Genomic DNA, 12,418 nt, shown 5'->3' on the forward strand with positions numbered 1-12,418 from the left:
GGTCAAGAAGGATGAAGATTAAGAAAAGGCCATTGGATTTGGTGATTAGAAAGTAATTAATAACCTTGCAGAGAGCAGTTTCAGAAGAGTGGTAGGGACAGAAATTAGATTGTTGTAGGTCAAAGAATGGTTAGGTAGCAAGGAGATGGAAGAAATGGGAATAAAGCTAAGGTTCTCATTTTACTTCGACCTTTTTTTTTTTCAACAGAGTGCACCTGACTAAAGAAAATATAAGTTTATTTCAGATTTTATTTGTCTCTTCTGCCTGGAACACATGGAGAGAATGTTTTTCCTTCTTGACCCTATAGAAAGGTTAGAATTACATTAGACCAATAGCAAGGGGCTAGCTAGAATATAGGGCAAAGCAGTCACAGTGAACCTTGAATACCACACACCAGCACTTCTGTGCCTATGCCTATCTGGTAGAGAATCTTGGAGCTCTGAATTGTGACTCATCAGCTAATTTATATGTTAGCGAGTTTGGATTTCCTAGCTAATGGTACAAACTTAAACAGAACTATACAGTGGTCCTTTCACAGCATTATACAACAGGGACCCTTGGAAGCTAAATCTGTTTTTTGATAGAGAAAAAACAGAATGATTTGGGGTCAAAAATAGAGGGAGGTGGGGTGGCTAGATGGCGCAGTGGATAAAGTACCAGCCCTGGATTCAGGAGTACCTGAGTTCAAATCCGGCGTCAGACACTTGACACTTACTAGCTGTGTGACCCTGGGCAAGTCACTTAACCCCCATTGCCCTGCAAAAATAAATGAATAAATAAACAAACAAACAAATAAATAAATAAATAAATAAAGGGAGGTAATGAGAGAGGGATAAAAAGAGGAAGACATCACACAAATATATCACCCCACCATCTTTATCTATGCTCAAAGCTGTTTGTAGGATAGTTGCTGTCTTCGTAAAGGACTTATAATCCTAAAGGAGGCGTCTGGGAGCAGTCCTTGAAGGTGGTGGAAGGAGAAAAGAGTGTTGTATATAATGGAAAATGTGCTGTACTTCCAGTGAGAGAACCAGAGTTAAAAGCCCAGCTTTGCTGCTTAACTACCTCTATAACCATGGACAAGTCATTTAGCCTTTTAAGGACTGTTTCTTCCTCTGCAAATGAGAGGGTTGAATAAAATTACCTCTAAGATTTAGTCTAGCTCTGGAGCCTATATCATTTGTGGCCTCATTAAAAATGAGTATGTGCAAACATGGATTGTCGGGAACTAATGTATAGACAGCAGTGATATCATTAAGAAAAAAACAAACATCTAAGCCACACCCAACATGGCTACAGATGAAAGAACCAGTAGAAAGTGAGATACAAAGTGCTATTTTTAAGTTTAAACAAGGACTGAGGCCAATGTTTAAACTGACTCCTCCCCTCAGTGCTGATGTCACTGACAAACACATATCACCCAATCTCCATCTGTTCTAACTAAACAAGATCATTTCCAAAGGGGATTTCCCTTGAAAGAAGGAAAGGGAAAAAATCATTTCCAGGATTGTTCATTTGCTACCCTCCCCTTTTTAAACCACACCACACCTGAAAAGATCTCTGTAAGGTGAATGTAAGCCAGTACCTCAACAACCATTCCCAAGAGCCTTTTCCTTAATCAAATTCCATTGGTAGTGTCACAACTCAGCTGGGTATTAGGGTCCAACTCCCATAAGTACAAGGAAGATCAGGACCAAAAAAACCTCTTAGCACCTTCGAAAGGTCTGCAGCCATAAGGATACTATCAATATCAATATGCCCTCATTATTCTCAATTGTGGGGCAGCTGGGTGGTGCAGTAGATAGAGCACTAACATGGAGTCAGAAAGATCTGGATTCAAATCCAGTCTTAGACACTAGCTGTATGACCATGGGCAAGTTACCTAACCCCTATTTACCTCAGTTTATGATCTGTAAAATGGGGACACACTGGAGGACATGGTAAACCACTTTAGTATCTTTATCAAGAATTGGACATGACTGAATGACAACAAATTCTCAATTGTGGACACCCCCATCCCTATCAGTTTGTTTTGTGCTTGATCTCGATCAGCTAACCAAATTACCCTTCTTGAGCTTGTCTCTCATCCTTGTAGATTTAGCAACTCTCTTCTCATGACTGGATCAGAAAAATGAACTGGTTCTCCAATTGTGCCCCTGCTACCTGAGCTGAATGATATCTGGAAACCAGCATTTTGCCTGCTGAAAAACTTCCATCAGCTCTCATTGATAGAAAAATTCTTTCTTATGGTGAGGCAAAGTCTGCCTTCCTGTAACTTCTACCTTCCTAGATATTTTACTACCTACCTCACACAGCTGATGTGAAAAAAGTGCTTTTCAAATGGTAAAGCACTCTAGAAATATGAGATGTTGTTGCTATTTATCATCATCATCATTATTTAAAGATGGCATGGCAGAGAGAGCTGACCTCAAAGCCAGGAAAACCTAGGTTCAAGTTCCACCTATGGCACACATTTGCTATGTGACCCTGGACTGAGAGAAGAAATACACTGACAACAGAAAAATCATTGCTAAGAGGATCAAAAGGCAGAAATTTCAGAGTTCATTGGCTTGATTATTGTAATTCCCTTATCTGGCTATGGATGCTATCTTTTTGAGCTGCAAGGGATGGTGTTACCATAGTTGTCCTCTCAGCAACAGACCCCAGCTTGTGCTTGCAGCAGATATAACTAATGATCAGCTCAGGTAGAAGCACAAAATAGAGCCCATACTCTTACAAATCAATCCAACAGATTCCTCTGCTCATATTTCCTGATCTAGGTGAAGTATAAAGCCATGTTTTTCCACTTCCATTGCAAAAGGCTTATAGGAAAATCTTCAAGTCTTGTTGGCCCCACTCTTCCTCTTCCGCCTCCTCCTCCTCTTCCTTCACCTCCTCCTCCCCCTCCTCCCCTCCCTCCCACTTTTCTGCTGACTTTAATTTTAAAAATTGGCACTTAGCAAAATTCCATTATTTTATGTCAAGATACAAGTTATACAAGATGTATAACCAATTAAATCTTCCCTGCACCTCAGGTCAAGGTTATTGATAATACATCATCATATTTTCTTAGACTATTAATGTTTTCTTGAATATAAAGAAACAGCTCTCTAAGAATATAGGTTGAGAAGAGAATTGGCAAAGGAAGTTCCTTCATCCAGGAGTTTCCTCTACAAAAGAAATCACAAGTCCCTATACCTATTATTATTTTGGCCTTTGGGAAAATAAGTCTGTTCTCTCTTCGAGGTGACAACCTCTTAAATTTTTGGAAAATTGCCATTAATATTCTCTAGCCACATCCCCAAGTCTTGTCTTATCTTCTTGAGTGCAATTTTGGGGGGGCAGGGCAATGAGGATTAAGTGACTTGCCCAGGGTCACACAGCTAGTCAAGTGTCTGAGGCCGGATTTGAACTCAGGTCCTCCTGAATCCAGGGCCAGTGCTTTATTCACTGTGCCACCTAGCTGCCCGCCTGTCTTATCTTCTTGAGATTAAATGTTTCTAGTTCCTTTAACTAGGACATTCCTCGAAAGAGTCAAATTTCAACAATTCAAAAAACCAAATATCAACATTAAGGTACTATTTTCAGATCCTCTGCTATCCCTAGGTGTTTTGCTTCTGGACACAGTCAACTCCGTAAATGTCCTTCTTTAAATGTGGTACCTCTTTTCTCAAATATATAGAAAATGAAAAAAAATTGTAAAAATTAATTAATTAATGAAATTAAGCCTTTCCCCAATTGATAATTGGTTAAAGGATATGAATAGGAAGTTTTCAGAAGAAGAAATCAAACTATAATCATATGAAAAAATGCTCTAAATCGCTATTGATTAGACAAATGCAAGTTAAAACAACTCTGAGGTACCACCTCACACCTATCCAATTGGGTAACGTGACAAAAAAGGAAAATAATAAATGTTGGAGGGGAGGTGAGAGAATTGGAACACTAATTCACTGTTGGTGGAGTTGTGAAGTAATCCAACCATTCTGGAGAGCAATTTGGAACTATGCCCAATGTAAAATTGAGCATAGCCCTTAATGCAGCAAACACTACCACTAGGTCTAAATGGAGGGGAGGACCTATTTATATAAAAATATTTATAGCAGCTCTTTTTGTGGTAGCTAATAATTGGAAATTAAGGGAATGCCCATCAATTGGGGAATGGCTGAACAAGTTATGGTATATGATTGTGATGGAATATTACTGTGCTATAAGAAATAATGAGCAGGCTGTTTTGAAAAAAACCTGGAAAGACTTATATGAACTGAAGTAAGACTTATACAAACTGAAGTAAGAAGAACCAGGAAAACACTGTGCACAAGAATAGCAATACTTGATGATTATCAGCAATGAATGACTTAGCTATTCTCAGTGACATAATTCTAAAGGACTCATGATGAAAAATATCACCCCTGTATGCAGAGAAAGAACTGATGGATCCTAAATGCAGACTGAAGCATACTGTTTTATTTTTTTATGGTTTCTTTTTCCCCTTTGGGTCTGAGTCTTCTTTCACAACATGAATGATATGGTAATATGTTTTACATGACTGAACATGTATAACCTATATCAAACTGCTTACTATCTCAGGGAGGGAGAAAGAAAATTTGGAACTCAAATTTAAAAAAAAAAAATGAATGTTGAAGAGAGGGCAGAGCCAAGATGGTAGATGAAAGGCAGTGACTTCCCTGAGCTCTACCCAGAACCCCTCCAAATACCTTCAAATAATGCCATAGGACAATTCCTGGGGCAGCAGAACCCACAAAAAGACAGAGTGACATAATTTCCCAGCCAAAGACAGCTTGGAAGGTTGGCAGTAAAGGTCTGTTGTACTGGGGTACAAGTAGAGTACAGGCCCATACAGGCCACCCCAGAGAAACAGACGTCAGGAGCCTTGGAATCAGCTGTGGCAGTCACTACTTCTGGAACTCAGCTCATGAACGGTGAGGGGGTTGAACAGTTGGCCGGGGGAGATTATAGGGGTCTCTGCTGGCACTGAGGCAGGACTCTGATGTTTTGCTCATGCTTGGGTCCCAGAAGCAGTCTTGAGTGGTGGTCCAGGTGGGGGAGGGGCACAGGTATGCTGGAGCTTGCAGACACAGTAGAGCAGTGTTCTGTTTCAGGTTAAAGGGCAAGCAGGCCTGTGGTTGCTTACAGACCAGAGCACAGGGAGGGATGTGGTAAACATGCCTCTCCTTAAATCATACCACCTTGGAATCCCTGAAGCTTGGGACAGTGTGTCCTAGAAGCAGTTTCCCATTTTAAGAAGGAGTTAAAAGTCATGAAATAGGCTAGGAAAATGAGCAGACAGAAAACAATGCTGACCCTAGAAAGTTTCTACAGGGACAAGGAAAATCGAGGTACAGCCTCAGAAGAGGACAGCAAGGTCAGGTCTCCCACATACAAAGCTTCCAAGAAAAATATAAATTGGTCTCAGGGCACAGAAGAGCTCAAAAAGGACTTTGAAAATAAAGTAAGAGGGGGCAGCTAGGTGGCACAGTGGATAAAGCACCAGCCTTGGATTCAGGTGGACCTGAGTTCAAATCTGGCCTCAGACACTTGACACTTATTAGCTGTGTGACCCTGGACAAGTCACTTAACCCTCACTGCCCCGCCAAAAAAAAAAGAGAGAGAGAGAGAAAGAAAAAGGAAAAAAAAATAAAGAGAGGTAGAGGAAAAAATAGAAAGAGAAATGAGAGAGATGCAGGGAAGTCATGAAAAAAAAGCCAACAATTTGAAAAGCCAAATTGGCCAAATGGAAAAGGAGGTACAAAAGCTCTCTGAAGAAAATCATTGCTTAAAAATTAGGATTGAGCAAATGGAAGATAATGACTTTATGAGAAATCAAGACCCAATAAAGCAAAACCAAAATCATGAAAAAATAGAGGGCAGTGTGAAATATCTCCTTGGAAAAACAACTGACCTAGAAAATAGACCCAGGAGAGATAATCTGAAAATTACTGGACTACCTGAAAACCATGATAAAGAAAAAGAGCTTAGATATTATCTTCCAAGAAATAGTCAGGGAAAATTGCCCTGATATTCTAGAAGCAGAAAGCTAAATAGAAATTGAAAGAACCCATCGATCACCTCCTGAAAGAGATCCCAAATGGAAAACTTCCAGGAAAATTATAGCCAAATTCCAGAACTCCAAGGTCAAGGAAAAAATATTACAAGCATCCAGAAAGAAACAATTCAAGTATGATGGAGCCACCGTCAGGATACATTAAAGGACTGGAGGGCTTGGAATATGATATTCTGGAGGGCAAAGGAACTGGACTTACAACAAAGAATCACCTATCCAGCAAAACTGAGTATAATGGGGCAGCTAGGTGGTGCAGTGGATAGAGCACCAGCCCTGGAGTCAGAAGCACCTGAGTTCAGATCCGGCCTCAGATACTTAACACTTACCAGCTGTGTGACCCTGGGTAAGTCACTTAACCCCAATTGCCTCACAAAAAAACAAACAAAAAACTGAGTATAATCTTTCAGGGGGGGAAATGGGAATTCAATGAATTTCAGGCATTCGTGATGAAAAGACCTGAGCTGAATAGAATACTTGACTTTCAAATACAAGACCCTAAAGAAGCATAAAAAGGTAAACAGGAAAAAGAAATCATGAGGGATGTTAAAAGGTTAAACTGTTTACATTCCTACATGGGAAGAACTTTCTCATTATTAGGGCAGTTGAATGGAGTATATTTAGACAGAGGGCACAGGTGTGAGTTGAATATGAAGGGATGATATCTTTTTTTGGGGGGCAGTGAGGCAATTGGGGTTAAGTGACTTGCCCAGGGTCACACAGCTAATAATTGTTAAGTGTCTGAGGCCAGATTTTAACTCAGGTCCTCTCGAATCCAGTGCTGGTGCTCTACCCACTGTGCCATCTAGCTACCCCAGGATGATATCTTTTTTTTTTTTTTAAATTAAGGGGTGAGAGAGGAATGTACTAGGAGAAAGGGAAAGGGAGAGGAGGAATGGGGTAAAGTATCTCACATAAAAGAAGCAAGAAAAATATTATGGAGTGGAGGGGAAGATGGGGAGGTACAGGTGAGTGAATGAGCCCTACTCCCATCAGAATTGGCTCAAAGAGGGAATAACATACACACCCAATTGGGTACAGTAATATATCTTTCCTTGTGGGAAAGTGGAAGGGGAAGGGGATAAGGGGGGAAGGGTGAAGGAAGGGAGGGAGGGCAGATTGGGGGAGGGGGAAGTCAAAAGCAAAACACTTTTGAGGAGGGATGGGGTGAAAGAAGATATAAAATAGAGTAAATATCAATGGGGAGGGAATAGGATGGAGGGAAATATAATAGTAACTGTAAAAAAAATTTTGAAGCAAGTTTGTGAGATAGGCCTCAGTCTTCAAACACATAGATAACTGAGTCAAATTTGTTAAAATAAGAGCCATTCCCCAGCTGATAGATGATCAAAAGATATGAAGTTTTCAGATGAAATAATCAAAGCCACCTATAGCCATATGAAAAAAAATGCTCTAACTCATTATAGATTGGAAAGATTTAGGTCAAAACAATTCTGGGTACTACCTCATACCTACTGGATTGGATAATATGACAGCAAAGGAAAATGACAAATGTTGTGGGGGATATGAGGAAAATGAGACATTAATATACTTTTTTGTAAACTGATTCAAACATTCTGTAGAGCAATTTGGAACTATGGCCAAAGGGCTATAAAACCATGCATACTCTATGACCTAGCAATACCACTACTAGGTTTGTATCCTAAAAGATATATATTTTTTTAAAGTTGAATTCAAAATTGGAGTGATGCTCATCACTTGGGGAAAGACTGAACAAATTGTGGGATGAGACTGGGATGGAACACTATTCTGCTGTGGGAAATGATGAGCAGAATGCTATCAGAAAGGCCTGGAGGCATACATGAGCTGATGAAAAGTGAAATATACTGTATACAAAATAACAGTAATATTGTAAGATGATCTGTTGTGAATAACTTGGTTATTTTCAGCAATGCAACGATCCAGGACAACTCTGAAGGACTTATAAAAACGCAATCCATCTACAGAGAAAGAACTGATGGTATCATTTTTTTTTGTTTGTTTTCTTTCACAGCCTAATATGGAAATGTTTTGCATGAATGCACATGTATAATTTACATTGAATTGCCTGAGGGAGGAAGGAAGAGAATTTGGAACACAAAGTTTTAAAAATCAATTTTAAAATTTGTTTTTACATGTAACTCAGGAAAAAATTCTAAATAAATTAAAATAATTTTTTAAAAATAAATGTATTAAGACAAGGAGGTGGACTGGTCATAGAAGGAGGATGAAGACAGTCTATGTGATACCTATGTGATACTGGTAACCACAAACTCTGAAACAGTTCTAAATCAGAGGTTAACATTTTTTTGTGTCAAGAACTTTTTTGGCAGTGATCTCCAAATTTTCTTTCTTGGAATAATGGGTTTTTTTTTGAATAATGTTTTAAATGCATAAAATAAAATATATAATATTACAATCGAAAACAATTTGGGGGGGCGGGGCAATGAGGGTTAAGTGACATGCCCAGAGTCACACAGCTAAGTGTCAAATGTCTGAGGCCAGATTTGGATCCAGGGCCAGTGCTTTATCTACTGCACTACCTAGCTGCCCCCCAAAACAATTATATTTAAATAAAGATATTTTTCCAACCAGAAAAAAATTTAAAAATAAAAAATGAATGTTAAAAATTGTCTTTACATTGTAATTGGGGGAAATATTATTTTTTTTTGAAATATTATTTTTTTAAAAGGAAAGAAAAGGAAAAGGACCCATATATAAAAATATTTATAGCAGCTCTTTTTGTGGTGGCAAAGAATTAGAAATTGAGGGGATACCCATCATTTGGGGAGTGGCTGAACAAGCTGTGGCATATGATTGTGATGGAATACTATTGTACTATAAGAAATGATGAGGGGGATCATTTCAGAAAAATCTAGGAAGATTTATGTGAACTGATGCAAAGTGAAGTGAGCAGAACCAGGAGAACATTGTACATAGTAACAGCAATATTGTAACAATGATCAGCTGTGAAAGGCTTAGCTACTATGATCAATCCAATGATCCAAGATAATTCTAAAGAACTCATGATGACTGATGATAAGTGAGATGAGCAGAACCAGAAGAACACTGTACACAGTATCATCAACATTATGTGTTGATCAGCTGTGATAGACTAGATTCTTTTCACCAATCCAATGGTACAAGAAAGTTCCAAGGGACTCATGATGGAAGGAGCTCTCCAAATCCAGAAAAAAGGAAGTGTGGAATATGGATACTGATTGGACCATACTATTTCTTTTGGTTTTGGTGCTATTGTTTTTCTTTTTCAGGGTTTTTCCTTTTTGCTCTTATTCTTCTCTTATAGCATGACTAATGCAGAAATATATTTAATGTTGTTATATATATGGCCTATATCAGATTGCTTGCTGTCTGGGGGAGGCGGGGAGGGAGGGAGAAAAATTTGAAATTGGAAATCTTATATAAATAAATGTTGAAAACTGTCTCTATGTGCAACCGGAAAATAATAAAATACTTTTTTTTAAAAAAAAAAGAACTCGGGGCGGCTAGGTGGCGCAGTGAATAAAGCACGGCCCTGGATTCAGGAGTACCTGAGTTCAAATCCAGCCTCAGACACTTGACACTTACCAGCTGTGTGACCCTGGGCAAGTCACTTAACCCTCACTGAAAAATGCTATCCACTTCCAGGGAAAGAAATGAGGAAGTCTGAATGCAGACTGAAGCATAATGTTTTTATTTTATTTTTCTTGCTTTTTTTTTTTTTTGCAACATGGCTAATATGGAACTATATTTTGCATGATTTCACATATATAATTGATATCACATTGCTTGCCTTCTCATGGAGGGGTGGGCAGAAGGGAGGGAGAGAATTTGGAACTCAACATTAAAAAAAATGCTAAAAAATAAATAATAAATAATAAAATAAAAAGGAAAAAAAAAAGTAGCGCCTAAAACTGGAAGCTGTTATTGAACACAATACTCCAGATGTAGCCCAACGAGAAAAGAATACAGTGAGATTTATCTGCCTTGGTGTGGATATCACGCCGCTCTTACTGCAGCCAAAGATGGCAGGAGCTATTTGGATATCTATGACACAATACTGGCTCAGACTAAGCTTCCCTAAGTATGAAGCATCAACTAACCACACCTCCATATTGTCCCTTCATACCTGTATGATTGGTTCCTTGAATCCAGGTACGAGTCTTTACATTTATTTCTATTAAATTCCATTCCACTTATAAGAAATTATGCAAATGAAGTAAAAAATAATAAGAAAAATAATATACACAGTGGCTATAATCATATAAAGGGAAAAATAATCAAAACTGAATGCTACAAAATTATAATGACCAAACTTGACCCTAGAGAATAAATATGAAAAGTCCCCTTCCCTCAGTTGTTTAGAGATGGGAGACAAGCAGAATAAAACATTGTCTATAATGTCAGTTTTTCCCCAATAATTTGGTTAGTTTTGTTGACTGTTTTTCCCTTGTTATAAGAGATGATTTTCTGGGAAGGGGGCCAATATAAAGAAAAAAGATAGTAACTAAGTTGTTTGGTTTTTTTTAATTTCATTCCATTGTTTTATGTCAAAATAACTCCAAAGTATAATGGATATACAGGATACTCCAAAGTATAATGGAAGATCACTGAGCTCTCTTCCTTAGCACCTACTCCCCACTTCTTTACATCAATCAATGCCAGCTGCATCCTTTCCTGTGTCCTGATCCTACTGCCCTTCCATTGTGCCCACAGGAATCCTCACTCTGTTGTTAGCAAACTGCCCCACACATTTGACCTATCCCCAAATGTCTATTACTTTATATACATTTCATATTTAGTTTTCTATGTACCTGTTGTTTTCATCCGAGAGAATGTAAAATCCTCAAGAACAGGGAATGTTGAGACATGAGATAGTATATAGGTGGCACAGTGGACAGGGCACTGGACCTGGAGTCGGGAAGACCTAAGTTTAAATCAGACTTTAGACACTTGTTAACTGTGTGATTATGGGCAAATCACTTAACCTCTGTCTGCTTCAAGTTTCCTCATCTGGAAAAAAGCTATAATAAATACCTCACAAGTTGTCATGAGGATAAAATGAGATAATATTTATTTGTAAAGTGTGTAACAAAGCTTAAAGCACTACATAAATGCCAGCTAATATCAGTATTATTATTGTCCTTGAATCATTAATGCCTGGCACATTATAGTTGCCTTTTATATGCTTAATGAACTGAACTGACTTATAGTGAAGGGAATCTTAATCAACGGTGGGGTGAACCAAATGACTTTTTTACTGGCTTATCGATGCCTTTGGTTTGGTTTCTCAGTACCACTCCCTTCCTAATAAAGCATGCCCTACTAACAAAGCCAGAGAAAATGAGCAATTGACAACCTAAGACATATTCCATTGCCATAGAACTAAATTACATCCGAGGTCCCTTCCAGTCCTGAGACTCTTATCCTTACCAAAGAATAATGCAAAACCCTTCCTAGAAAAAGAGTTCAGTGAAGGGATGAGGAGGAGCTACCTCTACCCATTCAAAAGAAACAGAAGGACTGCCTGAGTCCTGCATGTGGTAATTATTCACCAAGGGCAAAGCTTTTCATAGTATCCCTTTTAAAAAAAATATCACCTGCCTAACCTATCCCAATACCTTTATCATCACCATGGCCACAAAAGCACCACCATTTTCAGGTCTCCCAACTAGCCTCCTTATAATTATATCACCATCCTAGCAGAGAACATGCTTTGAGTGTAATTTGGCTCGTCCCCTCCCCAACCCTGCAAAATCAAGAAGCTCATATATATCTCTATCTATATCAGCCTTTACTCAGGCCATTACACAGCTCTGCTATGGGAAGTGAGCAGAACAGGAGAAAGAACAGTCAGACTGAGGGCAACTTTAGCTTGACCTCCAGCTTAACAAAGCTTTCAAGTCAGCGTTTTCCTTTGTCATAGACCTAAAAGGATGCAACCATTCCCTGCAGGATTATTATTTCCTGGCTAATAACCTGTTCTCCCAGAGATACCAATGCCAAAAGGTGGGCATGACTGTGCAAACTGAAATTTCTGCTGGTCTACTCTCCACCCCAAGCCCTCCTAACAAATGTAAATTGTTCCTTTCAGAGAGCCAAGGAAGTGAAATAAAGGATAGGAAGAAATTACATACAGTTTAAGAGAAAAGAGGATTTCTCACTTACAACACTGGGTGGCAGCAATGGGCAATAGCTTCTTCTGGCTTTCTTCTTGAAAGGAATACTAGAGGCAGAGGGAGAAAAAAAAAAACCAACAACACATAAGAGGCCTAACATGATAGGCAAAAAGAAATCATAGCTACTTATTAAGTATTCACTTAAGTCACAGTCTA

General features: G+C 38.7%; 1 protein-coding gene across 1 annotated transcript in view; it reads right to left on the reverse strand.

Moving 5' to 3' along the window:
- The window catches only part of UNC13B (unc-13 homolog B), a 353,350-nt gene that overhangs the window by 180,448 nt on the left and 160,484 nt on the right, over window positions 1–12,418 (reverse strand). The window contains exon 7 of the mRNA XM_044002642.1: window positions 12,252–12,309. Coding sequence (XP_043858577.1) covers window positions 12,252–12,309 — 58 coding nt within the window. The remainder of the gene's footprint in view (window positions 1–12,251; window positions 12,310–12,418) is intronic.

This window comes from Dromiciops gliroides, chromosome 1 (genome assembly GCF_019393635.1).
Source record: "Dromiciops gliroides isolate mDroGli1 chromosome 1, mDroGli1.pri, whole genome shotgun sequence".
Lineage (NCBI taxonomy): Eukaryota > Metazoa > Chordata > Mammalia > Microbiotheria > Microbiotheriidae > Dromiciops > Dromiciops gliroides.